This window comes from Podarcis melisellensis, assembly GCF_964234715.1.
Source record: "Podarcis melisellensis genome assembly, chromosome: 3".
Taxonomy (NCBI): Eukaryota; Metazoa; Chordata; class Lepidosauria; order Squamata; family Lacertidae; genus Podarcis; species Podarcis melisellensis.
Genome location: NC_138530.1, coordinates 88256746 through 88277325, shown reverse-complemented (window position 1 = coordinate 88277325; position 20580 = coordinate 88256746). Strand labels below are relative to the sequence as shown.

At 38.6% G+C, this 20580-nt stretch overlaps 1 protein-coding gene and 1 long non-coding RNA gene across 3 annotated transcripts in view; one reads left to right on the top strand and one right to left on the bottom strand.

Annotated features, from left to right (window-relative positions):
• Positions 1–20580, bottom strand: part of KHDRBS2 (KH RNA binding domain containing, signal transduction associated 2) — a 341718-nt gene that overhangs the window by 2348 nt on the left and 318790 nt on the right. The window contains exons 9-12 of one of the 2 annotated variants that reach the window (XM_081906474.1): positions 18169–18217; positions 17215–17394; positions 15548–15638; positions 2088–3166 (exon numbers count right to left, since the gene is read on the bottom strand). In XM_081906474.1, coding sequence (XP_081762600.1) covers positions 17271–17394; positions 18169–18217 — 173 coding nt within the window. In that variant the 3' untranslated portion in view covers positions 2088–3166; positions 15548–15638; positions 17215–17270. Of the gene's footprint in view, positions 1–2087; positions 3167–15547; positions 15639–17214; positions 17395–18168; positions 18218–20200; positions 20376–20580 lie in introns of those variants that run through there. The other variant, XM_081906475.1, reaches the window with a different exon arrangement.
• LOC309367348 overlaps positions 1–20580 on the top strand; it is a 146944-nt gene that overhangs the window by 111756 nt on the left and 14608 nt on the right. The window contains exon 4 of the long non-coding RNA XR_014167068.1: positions 6946–7067. This is a non-coding gene — a long non-coding RNA (uncharacterized lncRNA). The remainder of the gene's footprint in view (positions 1–6945; positions 7068–20580) is intronic.

The window sequence follows — 20580 nt, the reverse complement described above, 5'->3', positions numbered from 1 at the left end:
GTTGAGGAACAGATTATGCCTAGGCATCAATGGATGCAATTACATTAGGAGTTTAGTAATATATGAATCCTAGGCTTGGTCAGATTTCATTATGTATACTAACTAACTGATTATAGAAGAGAAGGATAGTCCTAGATCCTTTTTAACCTTTGTAAACAGTACTTGTTCTTATCTGACAATGAGGAGCACTATGATCATTTGTGTAGACAAAGATGGATTCAGAGGCCAATTCATCAATAGTCTACCAATAGCTATTACCCATTACGCTTATATGGAATCTCCAAGTTCACAGATAGTATGCCACTTCATATCAGTTGCTTGGAACAACTGTGGGAGAAGGCTAGTAGTGGCAATTTCCCCATGTAAGGGTAGTGGACCTGTTCAAATGGCCCACCCTTGGAGACTGATGGAAACTGAGGAGTTCCTGAATGTTCTGGGTGATCTTCTAGCAGAGATAGCTGGCAATACTATCAAAGCTTTGGTCTAGCTATGGAATAGTAAGATGAAACGAGCCATTGACACGATCGTTTCCAAGTGTCCTGTATGGTGTTGTGGAGCCTGAGTGGCTCCTTCTTATTCTGGAGAGTGGTGGACTATGAAGCAAGCCAAGCAAATGGTTGTTTTTGTTTGAGTAAGTGGCTCAAGTCTTGTTCCGAAGCTGACTGAACCCTGGTTAGTGCACATAATCATGCAGGCTACGAAGAAGGCTCATTTCTGTTTGCTTTGCATCCTCTAGTAGTTGATAGATGGAGTTATTTCAGGTGGTCCAGAGCTTACTGATTCCCACTGTGGATGAGGGACCAACTGGCTACACAGTTTCAGGATAAAGTTGCTTGACTTTGGAGTGACTTTGACTCTGCAGTTATTACATTCCCAATGCCATAGGCAGTGATAGGAGTGCCAACTTGAGTAGCAAATAAATGAGGGCAGGTAAGCTATACGCCGGCTCCCTCAGCCAATAAAGCGAGATGAGCACCGCAACCCCAGAGTTGGTCACGACTGGACCTAATGGTCAAGGGTCCCTTTACCTTTACCTTTTTAAGCCCCACCCCACATAATCAAACTCAAATTGTGGCACAAACAGCACATTTGAATGGCAGTGTTCATTAACTCAGGGGGGGGTGAGCCCCCTAAAAATATTTTATTGGGTGTGTGTGAAGGGACCTTGGCCCATAGGAGTTGGCTCCTATGGGCAGTGATAGGTTATGGGGTTAGTGTCAGCTTATGCAGTCAGGTGATATGAACAAGGTGCCTATTCCATACTCATGTCTTGTTCAAATAAAGGGGGGGGGGTGTTCCTTCCCCAGATTGAGACATTCTGGGTAAGGTGACCTTGCAGAGTGCCTGCATGGTCACCACTTTCTGTAGGCTAGAAAGTATTTTTTTTTAATGAGTTAAACATTTAAAGTTGCTAAAGTAAATTTAAACTTGTAACTATGATCCCCCCAATTTGAATTTCTAGCTGTCAGGAAATGTACCCTTCTGAGCCTCCTCGTCCTGAATGTCTTGGCCTGAGAGTAGAGTGCCTAGATGTAATAAGGCATTGGGTATATATGATCGCAACACATGCTTTAAAACTTGTGCTGGGAAAGGGAATGCATGAAGCTCCTAAAAAATACTCCATGCCTGCTTAAATATCACAAACAGTTTCCTTAAACCTGCTATAAAACCAGCCAGTCATATAATGGATCCATATGGCTCTTGCTGATTGGAATGAAACTTCAGCCACTTAGTACATTTACAAAGTGTTACATAGGAGATGCGTAAACACATTTCAGCAACAACAGGTAGGTAGCCCCTGGGTGGTTTTTTGTGGGGGGTTTTGCCTAATTTCATTCATTCATTTCTGTGTGTGTGGTTAGTTTTGAGTTCTGAGCAAGAGGAAGGAAGGAGGAAGGAAAAGAAATACACGGAGAACAAGTTCTATGATAAAGAGATCAGGAAAGGGGAGAAAACATAACTGAATGCAAACATATGTATTTTCTATGCATAATATCCCAACTGTACAAAAATAACTGTAAATAAATAACTCCTATTTCCAAATCAAAATAAATTTGGCTTCACCAAACCAAAATAAATTCACCTACACTGGGGGATGTTATGGTGGTAGATGCACACAACCAAATACTCAAATACCTCTCATATACGTTGTGGCCTTTGGTTCATTCTGGAGCAGGTGGTTACTTCAAAAGCAAAGAGAACAGTCTACTTTTACAGTGAGAAGAAAATATAAACAACAAAAAAGATTCCCATTTCCCTCTGGTTTGTGATTTGTCCATTTACCATCTGCATATCCATTTCAAATTATTTGGTTCTCATATAGGGCTTGGATATTGTTAAAGCTAGCTGGAATTTAATACCTGAGGACTTAACGGTAGTATGTTCCCAATGGCAATCTACTGTAGGAAAAGGTAATATATGGCTCACACAATTGATATCTAAAGGTCAACTACAAACTACTTATTTTGCTGGTTTTTATTTTATTTACTCAACCAAAGACTCATGTTTCTTATTTCTTATTTCTTTAAAGCTAAACAAGGGGATTGTGGCTCAGGTGGATGCAAACTGTTCAAATATTCTTTTGCCTTCAACATATGAATAACACCAACAACACCAACAATATTTTTTCATGAATGATTTAAAATTGTATTAATGCAAGTTTCACTGCACATATCTTACCGATATACAAGGTGTGAAGTGAACATGGAATACCTACCCATGGTTGATGTTCTCCTAAAATTGGGATGTCTCCTAAAACAAGTGGGGATATAGTTGAATATGAAAATGCATATCCATGTCAACAAACCTTCATGAAACCTTCATGGAAACCAGTAATCCACTAACACTTTTCCCCCCCAGACTTTGGTGTATTTTGGGAGATCTATGTGCAATTATTGTGAATATATTTCCTCCTAATTTTATCATCTAGAGTAGCACTTTATTCCTCCATGTCTAGCTCTCAGTGAAGTTTAGAAGAAATATAGAAGTTGTCAGCACATAAGAGTCAACACATTACTGCTGTACTGCAGCCATTTATAATGAAACCAAAATGAGCACTCACTTGTTTGGCATTAATTTAATGTCCCACTTAGCTCCTATCAGATGCAAATAGCTGCCTCATCCGTTTAAGGGTTTCTGAGCGTGCATATAATGAAGTGCTCTGTACCTGTCAAGTAAGCAGAATTCATAACCGAAATCAGAAATGGATGAGGAAATTCAGTGTCCTTGTTAAAAAAAAGAAATTGAAACTTCAGACATGGCAATGTCAAATTTATACTTCATGTTGATTTTCCGCTGCACGTTTCACCTATATTACCCCCTGGGCTGAGCTTTCCAGGACAGAATGTCCAAGGATACATATAAATATACCACATTCCTAAACGCAAAGTCAGCAGGTGGCAAAGTAACAGCTGCAGTTGTCAAACACACTCAAAACAAAATAAATTGGTCAGCCAACCTCTTGTATTTAAGTCATTTTTACATCCTGTATTTTAGAGGAGGAAATAGTTTAATTTTAAACAGTATTCTAGTTATGATCAGTCTCCCCGGAGAAAGATTTTTATGAGTATAAATGGAGATAATGACTATCATTAGTCACTGCCATTAGCATAAAGCATTAGAAACTCTTATTCCATTCATAACAGACTTTGACATGACAGTAAAAATATGACTTCCTATCACTTCTGCACGCTTTCTGACTGCAGCTGTTTGCTATTCTTGCACAGCTAAACTGATATCAAAAGGGTGGTAAGAGTGGTATTTAACAGCACCTTCATCATCACATCTAATTGTTTTCCACCACAGGGTGTGAAGCTTTATGTTCTCTATCAACCAAAAACAAACAACCATCCTGCTTAATGGCTGCTCAATTAATGTTTATGGTGCTACTTTTATACCATGAGTTATTTGACAAATAAACTCCAAGAAGCAATTTAAGAACCTCTGAAGCTTAATGATAACCCAGCTGATATTTTAAAAAGAGCTAGGGGGCGGGGGGAGGAATCCGTAAATAATTTCTTACTTGCAGGCTCCCTATGAGATTCACTCTCCACCTCCTGACATTTTGAGGGATGTTTGTTGGCCATAGGGGGATGGGCTTTTTTTTTTTACACCTTGCCCCACCCTCCAGCCTTAGGAGCCCTCAGAAAAAAACAACTGTGTGCAGTAAGAGCCTTCAGAGGGGAGCTATTTCCATAGCAAGAATTGTGAGCAGAGAGCACCTGTGATTTACCATCAGGGATGGTTGGTTTCACCTGTGTTGCCCCACCTTCCAGCTCTAGGAGCCATCAGAAGTGAGTTGCTTAGTGGTTACTTGGCCTGTTGGTAAGCTGCAGCCTTCCTTAGTGTTTTATGTGTATCTAATGAAATCTTAATTGGTAATTGCTGATCATTATTTTTTAGTGTTGTGCTGCAGTAATATTGTATCTTACTAGGCATTGTTTTTGTTTTTATTGTGTGGCAGTGTTTAGACTTTGATTTTGGGGTGAACTGCTCTGAACACAGGTTCACTTGTGGGAAATGAGGTATATAAATAAACTGAGAATGGCAGTGGTTGTAGTATTAATTGTCAAAATGGAATGAAGATGAGATCTAGAGAGAGACAAAAGGTCTGCCTGTCTTCTTTATAGCCTTGCTTGAAATTATTGTTAAGTAAAATAGAGATGAGTTGGGCATCCCAAGTCATACAAAGGTGACACTAAGTTCACCACACTGCTGAGTCTTATCCCTGTGATGTCAAGTTGCCCTTTATAACATAGAGATGATCTATCCCTTATCATAATTCTTCCTCCATCTATGCAGAAGTGGTTACACTGATTAAAAATGAGAGTTCAAAGACAGACTTTCTGCTATTGCTTTGGTGCCTATTAATTAAACACCTTCTCTTTTGTATGAAGCCCTAGTAGGCTGTGTAAAATTAACATAAATAATATGCTTTCAATGAAGAGGTGCCACTGCAGGTTCTGAACGCAAATGATTTCGAGCCGCTGTTGTTAACTGCATATAGCAGTAATATATTCATCCAAGATTTTTTCATTTTGTCTTCCTGATCTCTAGTTTCTAATGATATATTACAAGCCTGTGCTTTTCCAGCGCCAAGGCAATTAATCATTAATATTCTTGTGTACCCCAAAGTAACTGGACAAAATTAGACAAGAAAAGAACCAGACTTGAAGGCTGACAAAAAATTCTTATCGGAAATTACATGTATTTTTATATCATTAATGCTCCTTGATAGACACACAGTAAATCTGTCTTAATGGCACCACTATAATAATATAGTAGTCTTTCTTCCTAATCTCCTAGAGACACCAATAGATCACAGGGTCTGTTCCTCAACAGAGACAAATGAGTTGGCGTGTTTTAAAAGCTGTCAGGCCTTTCTGACAACTTCCATCTGAGAAGGCGGCAGAGCAATGACAAAGTTATCACCTGACTGGCTGATGTTTGATGCTGACTGCCTTTGATTAAGAGGCAATGAGCCATTTTGGAGTTCTTTTTGCTGCTCCTAAGCACCTCTTCATCGAAAATTATGCAGTTGGACTGATTTGTATTTGATTAGTTTAACATCACAGTTTTATTACGTGTAATAAATAAAGTCAGATTTTATGGGGTTGCTGCACATTAAAAGAACCATTGAGGAGGGTGCAAAACATATTTTTATTTCCTGGGTTATTTGCCTGACATTAAAAAAAAACCCACCCTATATGCATGTCATATTTAAGCAATGTCACTGCTTAAACACTGGTTGCTTTCATAGCCTGGTATTTTACTACTTTTCTTGTACGTATTATGAAAGCACAATGCTGTTTGCATTCTAAAACAGGCTAAATAAATTTTAACCACAAAAGCAAATACAGCCCACCTTACTTGTATTGTGGCCTGCTGGAGGGTGAAGAACTTCACCTGTTGTTTGCAATAAAAACAGGAAGTTTGGGGTGGGGAGCTGCCATGCATGGCTGATGGATTTTTGCAAACTGATATCTGTGTTAGGAAATAAGTCGCTTGTAAATATGGTGGTGTCCCTGTACATAAACTGCCCTGTATTCAGAAGTAAATGGATCAAATTACTAATTCTTCCCACATTGCACTGTGTAAAAAGTCCAAGCTGTGGTAGAGGACAAATCCCAGGCTGAATCCCTGGCATGCCTCCTCTTAAAGAATTCCCAGTAGCAGGCTGGGATAAACCAGCAGGTTAAGTAGTCTTACTTAGTATAATGTTGTTGCTTATACTTTAATTTACAGTGGTACCTCGGGTTAAGTACTTAATTTGTTCTGGAGGTCCATTCTTAACCTGAAACTGTTCTTAACCTGAAGCACCACTTTAGCTAATGGGGCCTCCTGCTGCCGCCGTGCCGCCGGAGCACGATTTCTTGTCTCATCCTGAAGCAAACTTCTTAACCCAAGGTACTATTTCTGGGTTAGCGGAGTCTGTAACCTGAAGCGTATGTAACCTGAAGCATATGTAACCCGAGGTACCACTGTATTGTGTATTCAAACTGAAATAGAGGTCGCATCTTTATAATAATACACAATCTGCAATGAAGGTTTCAAATGAGAGAAGATTTGTCATGGCATACTTGGAAGCCAAGGGTTTTCCCTAGAATGAAGCAGCTTATGTTTAATTAGATGAAAAACACCATCATTGCAAATTTTAACAGATATAGGTCCTGATCTGAACATGGCTGTGCAGAATCTGTCTCCATTAAACAGTTCTTCTGAGCTATATCTTATTGTGTTTGTTTTCTTGTTGGAGAAAAGCAAATGCGTTTCCTTCTCTTAAGCTTCTAGTTAATGCATGGTTAAACCACATGACAGCACTGTAGCCAGCACTTGCTTATAGGTTCTGTCTTAAGTCCACCCCTAAAAGCTGAGCCATTTTGTTTGTTGTTCTTTCCCAATTTGTTGTGACAAGATGTTTCTTATCTCCTTTCATCCTTTAAATAGATCCTGCATGAATAAAGCCTTTGAACTCCAGAAACTGTTATTACTTCCATCTAATTCACCCAAGCTGCAAGATCTGCTATCAGTTCTTTGTGTAACTGAACAAAGCTAGATGCTGTTGTAAGGTAAGAACAAATGTTTTATTGCATTTTAATATGAGAGCCTTCCATCTTGGTTACCCTTCCAGCTTGTTTTGTTCTATTCCATCTTCAACAGCTGCTGCCCAGTAAGCTCGTCCTCAAACTCAGAACTTCAAAAATAATAAAGGGAGTTCTGCTGGAAAGCTGTAACAGCACTGAACAAAACTTGTAGAGAGGCACCACAAGCACAATAGAAGACATGTACTCCAAACTCTCCTTAGTGTCCCTATTATCCTTAGGGAACTAGCAAAATGCCTAGCATAACAACAGGTGTGTATGTGTGGAGGGAGGGTATTTATAGTGTAAGGATCACTAGGAGGAGGAGGAGGCCTCTGTGCATTTGCTGTCACTGTGTGAGGATAGGGAAGTCACCTAATTTCATTAGTGTAGGGCCGGTTACTTTTGTCCCTTGTACAAGTGTCCCTGGTATTTTAGCCCATTAAAGTGAGCTGCAATTATTTACTCATGAAGGAGACATTAAAGGATCCCAAAGTCCTGGTACCTAAGACAAGGGTTTGAAGGGAGGGACAGGCACAATCTTTATTCAACTGTATGCTTTACTGTAGAATTCTATTCAGAGACTTAACTGGAGCTATAGAGCAAAGCCTGCTCCTGACAGCAGGCTCTCCCCAACCTTTCATCTACGTAGAACTATCTTTTTATCTGTTTCTTTGTCACAATAGAGGGTGAAGGAACATTGGAAATTAATGTTCATGCATATAGCTAAAGTGTGTTCATAGAAAACACTTCTATTGAGTGCCTGTTCAGAGATTTACTGCAGAAGCTACAATACACACACCTCTCAGTTCCTCCACCACTATAATGCTTCCATTCACTTTGAAAGAGAACTTGGATCTGTCCAGCTCCGTTGATGTGAAATTGAGAAACAGATTTGGTGGGCATTGTATGAAACTTGTTCTAGATAACGTTGGTGGTTTCCCTACTTCATAGCACAATATGGTATTCAGATTATGCAATGTATGGTACTACAAAAAAATTATTTTTTATTTTACAAAAATAATTACCATAGCACTAAAGTGATATTTTGGGAGTAAATGCAGATTTGATCTGCCTGTCTAGCATGGAATATAACATTTTGTTTTCTGAAATAAATCCTACTGTTCTAGTATCATACTTACAGAGAAAATGAAGCTGATTTTAAGCACTATGGCAGCACATAGAGAAAATAAAACCCCAGTCTCTCTCACCACATCCTATATGGTGTTCCGAATTCTGGCAGCCCCACTTTTCCAATCTCTCTTGGACACTAAGCTTGATAAACTTCATTTTTTTTTTCATTTCTGTAGTTTCTCTCAGTAAACTCTTTGAAAACACTTCTGAAGCCTCGTTTATTAGAATTTGGGTTAGAATTCTTAAAACTTCTCTCAAAAATTCCTAGAGAGGCTTCAGCTAATGTCTGTCTGATATCATGGACTGGATAACTTGACCCTTGACTTGGGTCTGACAACCCATTTCACTGTTTCATGGTTTGTTGGATTTTATTGGACTTGCTATGAATTTTTGGTTCTGCGCATGAATGAAATAGCAAAAGAACACAATGAGGTTCAATCTAAAAGCACAAAGACAGCACCCAAAAGAGCAGGATATATTTTAATACGAATAATTCAAATGCAATCCTTTTCTCTTACTTGGGAGTAGCTTCAATTGTACTCAGTGGTTATTACTTCTGAATCGACGTATTTAGTACTATTGCTTACAAAGCTGAAAAATTTGGTTGTAGTAGCTTGCTTCTACTTCATTGATCACCTCTGATGTTAGCTTTTTATTTTAATGTGTTTTTAATAAAGTCTAAATCAAAAGACAAATAGTATTGCATTAGAAGGGGAGTATTGACAAAAATATATCTGGACATTTGTATTTCCATTCTGCCGAGTGTTTTCTTGGAAAAGAAAAGGAAAACATTTAAGTGTAAGTTGAGTTCTAAGCATTGCAAAGAGGAGGGAGATGAGAGCTCATCTAATTGAGATTCTCTCAGCACCCAGAAGTATTCTGGGCTTGAAAGACAAGAAATATTTCTTGGTGTTTTGAATATGTCTTACTGTTCTGTTCCAGAACCTTTTGTAGGCTTGGACTTGCCCATCAGCAGTGAAAAGGTGATCCCACTTTCCAGAAATGATTGTAGAATGAGTGAGGGTTTTTTGCAGGGATAGATGCCAGTAGAAGATTAATTAAAAGTACAGCTTACTGATGTTAAGTGCTGAGGAACTGAATGGCTCAGTAATGAGGGTTTATATAATCCCAGTTTGCATAACATTTTGATGCTATAATAATGCTTTCTCAGTAAGAGAGGCTATGAAAAGTGCACAGGTAATATAAATCACATAAGAAACTCAACCTGAATTTCAATCTTATTCCTACTGAGGGCTAGTTCATATGTTACTTTAACTGTAAACCACACAGAAGCTCAAGTACCTCATATTCCAGATTCCCCTCAATTACAGTAATGCTAATTTAAGTGCATTAGAATTAGAATCAAGTGGTACTCATGATCTGGCAAACCGCACAATTAATACAATGCATGAACCCCCTCTTACATAATAATTTCCAGAGGGGTAGCTATGTTAGGCTGTTACAGCAAAAGCAACAGGTAGTGTTGCAGTATGGTAAAGATTTGCCAGATCAATTTGTTGGTCCTTAAGATGGTATTTAGGAATGCGGGTGGCGCTGTGGTCTAAACCACTGAGCCTAGGGCTTGCCAATCGGAAGGTAGGTGGTTCAAATCCCTGCGACGGGATGAGCTCCCGTTGCTCTGTCCCAGCTCCTGCCAACCTAGCAGTTCAAAAGCACATCAAGGTGCAAATAGATAAATAGGTACTGCTCCGGCGGGAAGGTAAACGGCGTTTCCGTGCGCTGCTCGGGTTTTGCCAGAAGTGGCTTAGTCATGCTGGCCACATGACCTGGAAAAACTGTCTGCGGACAAATGCTGGCTCCCTCGGCCAGTAAAGTGAGATGAGCGCCGCAACCCCAGAGTCGTTCGTGACTGGACTTAACTGTCAGGGGTCCTTTACCTTTTTTAAGATGGCATGTTTATTTCTTAGCTAATGGGCATTCTGTTGTGATGAGGGTTTGGTAGGTAAGATGTACACCAAAAATTGCTCGGGGTCTCATATTTACACCCAAGTCATATAGGTTCAGAACAGACTTCCACTTGAGCAGTGGATTTCTGTTCATACAATGGGACCTGCCCTTCCTCATCTTTTCCCTGTAACCCCCCCACACTCTGAAACCCTGTTCTGAAGTGTTCAGGGACACTCCAGAGTTGATTTTAGGGGTTCAGGGGGAGGAGAGGATACATTACATGCTGGCATTTGCCCACTTGGAATGTAATTCTTGAGTGTGGAATACAGGGCACCAGTGATCAATGCTGACTCACCAGTAATTGATGTTAAGGAATAAAATGATAGTTTCAGCTACTGCACTGCAATTCAATTATGCAATGTGTGAACATGATCTCAGAAGTCTTGTTTACTGTGCATTATCTTTGTTTTGTTTCATATGCTGGCAGATGATTTTATCAATACCATCTGTATTGCACACAGATGTGCTCCATTATTTTTCTAGTTATTTGTTGGTTCTATCATTAAGTACTTGTTCACCAAGGGCAATAACTGTAGTTTTATATCGCAGATGCAAAAATATAATATAAAGATATGCCATCTAGTAAGGGATTAAGGATTCCTTTAGGAGGCACCAACATGCAATATTCTTTGGTCAGTGTTCAAGCTATAAAATTGGCTTGCCCTACACCTCTCTGATTCATCTGGCCAAACATTTGCATGACTGCTTATATGCATGAGTTACTATTATCCACTGAGAATATAATTCGTGAGTAAGCAGATGTTCTTCCTGCTATATAATGAGACTTGTGGAGTCTTGCTTGATTAGTATAAAAGATAGAAATATCACCAGCAAATGAAAGGAATGAGTCTCCTTGACAATATAATCACTGAACATTGCAGATATGATAAAGACTTATACACACAGTTAATTGTCATAGTGTATATGGGTAGCCTAAAAATTAAGGTAATGACATACATTACCTTGTGCTTCCTTGCCCCATGCCTTCCTGCCTTCTGTAAAGTAGCATTGGAGATACATATTCTTCCTGTTATGCATCTGAGCTTGGATTAACTCATGCCTTTTTTTTAATGCACACAACATCCTGAATGTAGTGATGCCTGTCAATCTCCAAGACAACTTATAACAAATATGTGTGTAATAGTATCTCATAAGCTCCATCTTACCCAGTTTTGTAAGCTCTTAATTGGTGTACTCTTAGTGGCTTAGATTTTCCTGCACAGAAGGGTACTTTCTTCTGCTGAGTTGCCAGTTATCATGTTAAGAATCATTGTTATCTGGATGAGGGATGTCCATGTTTGATATCATTATAATTGAATCACATGATTTGCCTCTGGCACTGGAGGTGTGGACATCTGGTATGGTTATTCATAGGGGAAGCTTTGGGTTGAAATTTGAGCACTATTAGGGATATTTGTGAAAGAACTTGACTAATGCTTTCCTAACAGCCACATGGAGTTGTTGGAACAGTCTCAAAGAATGAGGTGTCCAGAAACATGTGGCTAATGCTATCTTCAATTCCTTGAAACGTGGTTTAAAGATAGGGATTTGGAACCTGTATATCTACTAGCTCTGATTATTAGCACCAACTAAGCCAAGTAGCAAAGTAATAACATAGCTTATGTAATTCAGCATTTTGTTTTCTTTTAATGCTATGACCTGAATGCTCTCCCTTATTAAGAATGCTCTGTTGAACTGCACATGATTTTTACTGAGGTTTAAGATGGCTGGACTACGTATCTTGCAAGGTGCCATATTGCTAGATAATCCAAGGAGAAGCTGGAATTCAAGGTGGCTTCCCCTTACTGTCTCAGGCAATCAAGAAGCTCTTCCCAAAGCTTATGCTTGTTTCAGATGTTTCAGCAGAGGTTACTGTAAACTAGGGAAGACCATCATGTCCTTAGCTTGGATTATAAATACCAGTAAATCATTCCGGTTGTCTATAAATTATATTTGCAGGCAGATTAAGACTCTGAACAGGCTTAGACTGAGGGCTAACTAGATGGGACATTGGAGACTCATGTCTTTTTCCCCTTTGTTGTTGTTTGCTTGTCTTCCCCACTTGCATATAAAGCAGAGTGTGTATGTGGGAAACCTACATTTTGGGGGCCCTGAAGCTTGAACAGTTATGGAGGCCTCTTCACAACCAGCCATGAGCTCTGGATAACCACTTTCATCTTCTTCAGTGGGATTGTTCCACAACAGATCACCACAAATTTTCCACTAGTTTGTGTTTTTTGGTATCCACTTAAGTACTTTTATGAATACATTGTTACTCCTCGAGGGTCATGACCTCTGTTAAAAAGTGGGGGAAATTCAGAACAGCCATCTTGCTGTAACGCTCCACCTTTACAACGTCTATGCTACTGACTCTCAAACATTAGGATTGTTGAAATATATACAACAACAAAAATCTATTTGAGTCGTGGAAAAACGAACCATGGGAATGTAAGATGAGGGGCAGGCCAATGTTTGGTTTCCTTTCCTGTGAGCTCCTATTATTTATAATGTTATTTTTAACCTTGAGGAATTTGAAGCAAATTCCATTAAGAACTGGTTTGATCCAAACCTCTTGGAATAATATGCCGAGTGGAAAGAAGTTCTCCCTCGGATTCTACAATTCTCCAAATCTTGCAATATAGTTCTCTGTTCAGAAACATGCCAAAATGCACAGCCTCAGGTTAATATGCTAAGATATGCATGCCTTGAGAGAAAATATATAGATTTTTGGTGTGTGTGTGTTTTTTAGCAAATATGTTAAAAGATAGAGAGTGTTCTCAGTAGTAGCACCACAATTTTGGCATGCCCTCCCTTCTCATATTCAATCAGTGCTGACCCTGATGGGTTTTAGGCACCTTTTAAGGACACATGCATTTACTTAGGCAGTTGGTTAATTTAGCTGGAAGGAAGGGGGGGAGTCCACTTAGGCTGATGTTGATTGTTTGTGATTGTTTTGATTAGGTTTTTGATGATTTTCCTTGTTGAATATGTATTAAGAGTTACCTGTTGTAACCCGCTCTGGGATTGATTTTAATAAAGAGTGGGCTAAAAGTGCCTCAAATGAATATACTTACTGTTTTTCATCCACACTAAGATTATTATTTAAATATCTAGATTATTGTGGAAATAGGATGGAATGGGTTTTTGAATCAACACATGCCAAACTCGACACACTCTTGTCACTTGTAAATGGTATCCCAAAGGAAGGCCAATATTGAGGCATGACTTTTGACCACTTGAGTTTGTTCTATCTGTATGTTCAACGTGCAGGTTTAAAACTGAACTCTAAATCTGTGATTACAAAATAGTCTTTGCTAAAACAGAGTAAAACATAATGTAATATTCTTCTGATTACATGTTTACATTGTGCCTTCTCATATGGTGATTAAACATCCTTAGAAAGTGTCAAACAGGATTTTGAAAACAACCACTTTAAAACACTATTAGCAAACCATCTTATCAGGGCTCATCATTTGAATGAGAATGTCCTTGGCTATATTTGGCAGCTAGCATGTGTCAAAGAATGTTCTCCCATATGTGAAGCATAACAAAAGTGGGGTGGGAACCCTTCTAATTGGTTTACCCATTTGACAAGGGAAGGTTATTGGAAAGGTCAAGGAAAAATCCCCAAACATGACAAGCTACAGGTAATAGGAAATAAAATATTTATAAATGAAAATGCAAATTCCAGAATCTATACAGTACTTAATTACCTGTTTTTTCCAATCTATTCCTAAATGCATTTATCAGAAATCAGTCTCGCTGGAACCAGTGAAGACTGGCATAATTAGGATGTGTTACACCTCAGTTTACAGCCCACTAATGCTAGAGATTCCTATTGAGTCTGATTCATACATGTATGTACATCACCCTGTTTCATCACTTGCTGTTTGGCTTAGTCAATAAAGGCAGCAGGATAAGGTCGTAGACACAGAACACTAAAATGTTAAAGGTGGAGGAAATACAATTTTGAATGCTTCCCTATGTTTCTTACTGAAACATAGCTGCATGGCAGGAGGGAACCAACAACCCAAGGTCTACTTCAGGAAACAAAACACACAATATATAAAACCACGGTCAAGATTTCTGTAAGTCTTACGTAGCCTTGCATTAAAATTATTGTGAACTGCTCTGACCATATATTTGTATGGCAGTTGGTATAACACCATAAACAAACCAACAGTAAAATGGGAATCCTCCTCTAATTCCCTTAGAGGCCTATTTAAATATTCAAATGGTTTCATAAGACAATAACCATCCTCTGACAGGACATAAAGTATATTGGCAACTTCGTTCTGGATAGGTAAGGTTTTGATGTCCAATCAACTTTTCACTCCATTTGATCGCTTAGTCTAGTGCATGAATGCATGCTGTATATTTTGCTTGCTTAGGTCTAAAATTGGCCTTTGTTCTATAAACCTCCGTTGTGATTTACAGATTAAAGAGCCAAAGCCGGAAAGTGCCTTCATGCTTTCTGAATCTGAAGCATGGTGCTTTCCTCGTGACAAGATTAAATGTTAGATGCCAAAGGTGATTCAGTTTTTCTTTCCTACAAGCAGTAAAGGGGCCCTTTTCACAAGATTTGTGTAACCAAAATAAAACCTTCAAACTAATAAATATCAAGGATTATGAATTGAATTGGAATTGCTGTAATATTTTTTTTTACCTTTATGAAAGTGAGCTTTCTTATACACACACACATACTTATATTTGCTTATCTGCTTACCTTGAAGCCTTGAGTTTTGGTTTAGTTGGTTGGGAGAGGGAAGGCTTCTTACACTGTCAGCTACTCCCTTATCTGAGAGATGGGAGAGTTGGAAAGGGGCCTCTAAGCCAGGGGTGATTTAACTGGGCTATGGTTGCCTAACATATTTCAGCATCCATCCTATGTCTGTAACAGCAGCAAGGCTTTGCAGGGTTTTGTAAGCTTGCACTTTCTTCTAATAAAGCACTGGAACTGATCAATGCGGCATTTTTTGCATCCTTGCATCAAACCACTCACGCAGACCCTCCTCTGGGCCTGCAGATCAGGACACACAGTAAAGTTTCAGTGCAATTAGGGCAGTGAACCCACCAGTGGAGTAACTGAGTTGCTTTTAGCTAAGGTCTCAACTCTTAAATGGCTCCAACATAGCACCCAATTTATTTAAAGCATTAAAGAAAGATGGGAAATAATTGGTTTGGGAAATCATCTCAAATGCCTTGGCTTAATCAACTTTGTGTACAGCAGTACCACCAAACCCAATTTACTGATGAATAATTTCAATCCTAATTCTAAAATATTTATATAGGCAACAAGCAAATTGGTAAAAGTTTTTAAACCTTAATGAAATTCCCCATTCTTCTAGGCAGGAAGGCTGTCCTACCTTGCTTCGTTCCTTGTAATGCGTTAAATGTCAGCTCTTTGTTTAGAACACAGACCATTCCAAAGCCCATGCACTTGAAACAATAATGATCCTATGAATGAAATGAGACAATAACTCAATGAATTTTAGGTGCAAAAGAGATTAAAGTACCTGTTACATTACTTCCTTGTCTCAACTATAAATAAGCTTCTGATAATCATGATTGACTTTGGCCTTGTCAATATATTTATTAGACTTATGTCCTGCTCCTCTTCCATAAAACCAAGAGCACTTTATATGTGATCTCCAGGTTCTTCCATCCAACCACTTTACAAAGCCAGCTTAGTTTGAGCAGTAGAGCAATGCCATATCACAGTAGTCAACATGGTGTCATCCTGATGTTTTGGACTGCATCTCCCATCAGCACTAGCCAACACCACCAATGCTCAAGGATAATGGGAACTGTAGTCCACCACATACTCTACATATGCCTTTGGACTTTGGGGGATCCACATTTTCTTGGAACTCATTTACAAACTCTACTTTTACCTCCTAGACTTCTTCCCAGCCTACAGCAATGTACATGCCATCAGTTAAGGGGAACATTGTTCCCAGACATGAACGAGACTTGGGGAAATGAATTCCTGCAAATATGCTTGTTTGGGGGAGGAAATGCCCAGGACATCCTGAGAAACATTTAGCAAAAGTTGTTAGTTTTTTAACACGTGGCCCTGCCAGAAATATAGGAGCTGGCATCTACCAGTTGAGCAGGAGAGAGAGACGCTGCACTTATGATGGGAGGAGGACCAGAAGCAGCAAAAGGGGAAAAAAACACATTTCTGAGCTACTTGGTAATGTTGGTTGTAGCTTACTTTTCCTCACAACAAGCCTGTATTATTGCTTAATTGAGAAACAATGCCATCGGTCCTTGACTGAGTGCAGAATAGACACTATTCAAGAAGCTAGATGCTGCGATTTGTCCTTTGAAGCTGGTCATGTAGTATTTGCTTTAAGTCAAAACAACGGTTTCAAACTGCACTCCTGGGAACCCTGTGTTTTCTCAGAAGCTTCTAAGAGATCAGTTGTGTAAGCTTGTCCACCACTATTAGTCTGCAAATTGTTAGATGTATTCTCAGTTTAAGTACAGCAATGACAATACCCACCTGATTTGTCAGGGATTTGTGTAAATTGTCTGTGCAGCCTAGAAAACAACCTAGAATCTTCTGCAATAAACTAAGGTTCTATAGTAGATGTAAAAAGATTTTTCAACCATGGAAGCTATGTGAAAAGAAAAGTCCTGGAAGAAGAAGTAAACCACTGTCTAAACCAGGGGTGGGATCTTCAAGATGTTGCTGGTAGCTTAGCCACAGTTTGCATGGCCAATAGTCAGGGGTGATGGGAGTTGTAGTCCAACAGTATCTGCAGGCCACAAGTTCCCCATCCCTGCTGTAAAGCTAGGACCTGGACCACTCTTTCTGAAGTTAACTTCCTATAATGGTCAATCTGAAAATCACCATCTATTAACTCAGTGCTCATGATGTGAGCTTGGATGAGACTCTTTACGACTAAGCCATGAATTGGGGGAAAACCAAAAACAATAGCCCCACTTTCATGAGAGATATTCTGTAAAGTTGACTTCTATTGTTATTGCAAGGCCATGTGTTATTTAGAAATCTTTATGCACAAACCTTTGTGTTGAAGTAATAATCTTCCTAATTTACTGCAGTACAGCAAAGTTTCAGTTCTACAAGGTTCTAGTAATCCAAACTTTGCCCTCAGGTATATTACGAGGAAGAGGAAGAAAGACTCTAAGTTCGACACCTTTCCTAGGCCAATTCCAGTGTAATTTTTCCTCACTGGAGGAATACCTGTGGAGGAACACATGTACAAAAAGTCACGCCAGGAATGCAAAATCTGTCAGTAGGTATAGGGGACCAATCAGTTCTCCTGGCATGAACTGGTATCATGCCAATTTGAGATGAATTCACCTGCAAAGTGGAATAAAGAGAAATCAAAAAGATGAAAGAGAGCTATTGCGATGATTCTACCACATATAAATCTAACACAAAAATGAACAAACATAACCAATAATAAAATCCACAAACCTGTCTGTTCTGGGGGAAAAAAGTATATTTAATGCATTTCTGCTCACAATGGATAGTTTATTTACAAAAATTATATGATGGTTTTTTAAATAAAGGGCTCCTGCTTCTAAAAGAAAAGAATTCAATGCATCATGTTCGCAACTACTGTAAACATTGTTAGAAATTGTTTACTGGGCAGTTCGACACACAACTCAACACTTGCTTCTGCTTCTCTCCCCCCCCCCCCCAACACAGCTTTTTCTTGTCAAGCAGAAGTCTACTGTGGCGCATATTAGAGACCATCAGTATTTAATATGTGAACGCACATTTGCAGCATGATCCTGACCATCTTTACTCGGAAGTAAATCCAATGGGACTTATTTCCAGTTAAGTGTGCACAGGACTGTGGTGTTGGGGAACTGAATAAACCGAAAACAAATGGTTATTTACGGGGAACAGTTCCAGGGATTGAAAAGAAGAAGAAAAACCAATTACCCTGAGGTGTGTGTGTGTGTGTGTGTGTGCACGTGCAGATGAAGAACTGTATTCATTGCTTACCTGAGCACTACGTAACTGTGCTGGTTTGCTGTCCACTGTGTTTGGGTCCCTGAAACAGTGAGACAGAACATTCAGTGTGACAGCTGTACAGCTAGCTAAGTTAACTTCAATAAACACAAAAGAATCAACTGACAAGACATATGTTTCAAAGACTACTCAAGAAAGTTAGCATGCAACTCCAGCTGCAAGAGATTTTTTTTTTTTAACAAAATGAACAGCAACCGGCCTATGTTCTGTTCTCATCAAAAAAGTAAACCAATCACATTGACAAAAAGCCACCAGAAACAAAAAATTGTAGTTAAAAGATTTCACAGTTTTGGTATCCCTACTATAAAGTCTTCCTTTTTTGTCATAAAAAATTTAGGTTATATATTCACCGTTAGCAAGAGTTGCATTACTATTATTGTTAATTTTAGTTCTGTTTATTGCCTCGAGGGTTATATATTGTAAAATAATTTTGTTGCCGCTAGTTAATGTTAATTAGTTGTTTTAATAGCCTATAATACCTATTTGTTATGTTTTGGCAGGTTTACTTTTTTAACTATCAGTAACTTAATCACTTGGAATATTTAACATTGCTGTTGCATACTCAAAATTACAGAGTTACTATTAATGTTACCTGTTTAACGTTTAGTCATCCTTTGAGTCCTGCGACATATTTCCTTAATAATCATCAGCCATCAAGTCTGATATTCTCAAAAGAAATAACAGCCCTCTAAACTGCCTTCAAGGGAGGTGATAATTAGCACTGAAAATTACAAATAAAGTTTTTGAAGTTGAAGAGCAACAATTGGGCAGTGACACTGATGATTGGTTTGTCAAGACAAATTATTAGATAACTACGCAAATGCAGTCAACACACTCCTCGGAGTGAAAACAATAAGGTGAGTCTATGCAATGCTTACATGTTGAATGGGATATTTAATGTGCGGGGAAACTCAAAGGTTGAAGAACTAGCATTTAGACAGTCTAACACTGGTAAGCCGTAATCTTACCTCTTTAAACTCCATTACATTCTCACGAGAGACATGCTAATACAAACAAGTCAATCAGAGTGTGTGTTTAGCAAGATCAAGCTTAGAGGATCGTTTAAAAATCCATTTATTGTTCTAAAGCCACCTCTTTTTCCTCTCTCATTAACATGTTATACATTAGTCTCTGCTATCCATGATTCATGTCACAGTTTAGTTTGCTAGCTTTTAAATTATTTAACAACCATAAGCTATTAATACAACTTTTAAAGTGTTGCACATATTCTTAAAACAAACTTGGGTTCATTTATGTATTTTGTTTTTGAAAAAAAGTTTTTATATCGAAAACATTTTAGGCATCTCTTGAAGAAGAAATCAAGCAGGCATTTAAAGCTAAACACACGTAATTCCAAATTTAGTTTCTTACAAAAGGTTTCAGCTTTATTGACAAATTATGGCAAACATATTTGACAAAATTATGGTTTCCTATTTAGAGAAGCTTTACACATGGAACTTTATGTGATTTTTTAAAAATAAAAAAGCAAAACAAATACAGGTTAAAACACTGGACAAATTCAGTTAGCTACATACATACAGTAGCCGCTTGTTGTCAACCCCATTAAAACAGCATTTAAAATGAAATTTACAAACTTAATATTGAACATCTTAAATCTAACTAACATATATTAAAAAGACAGGTTAAAACATCTTATCTACATCTTGATTATCATCTGGTTCAAAAAAGTCATATTACATTTTTAGCAACCCTAAATAAAAAAATTGATCATTGTTGTACCGGGCAGGGGGGAGGGGTGTGGAGGGGAATAGATGCAGCTTCATGCTTATTTGTCCTGTTTTGCTTTAAAATTACACACAACAATGAGAACAACCAAGAAAACATCATCTTGCTGAATGGTTTAGCCAATGCTTGCCAACGGTCTTTTATAGTCCATGTTATAAAATAGTACTAATGCCAGTGTCACTCCATTGTGTAAACACAAGAAGTATATAGAGTAATCATAAGCAGTAATTCCTAGGATAGAAAAGAAATGGGCTATTACTTGTCTTGTTGCCGTTTATGTGGAGATCACGGGTTATTAATTGTCTTTAAGGTTGAGGTCACAGATGAGGAGGACCTTCAATATCTACCATAGGGGTGTTCCCTGTAACCCCCTCTGCTTGACCTGGAAGGTGGCGCCTTTAGGCTGGGACGGCTTATGGCCCACTCTTCTTGTGCTAAAACAGACAAAATAAGAAGAAAGAATTTACTTTATTTTAGTAGGCATGTGCGTGTGTAAAAGATCGAGCTGTTCCCCGTTGTGCAATTTAGCAAACCAAATATAAGGACAGTTTTGGGATCCATTTCTGTGTCCTCTCTAAAATCACACTTATAAGATTTCGCTGCCAGCCAAGACAGCTTTCAGTAAAGAGCAACAGACCT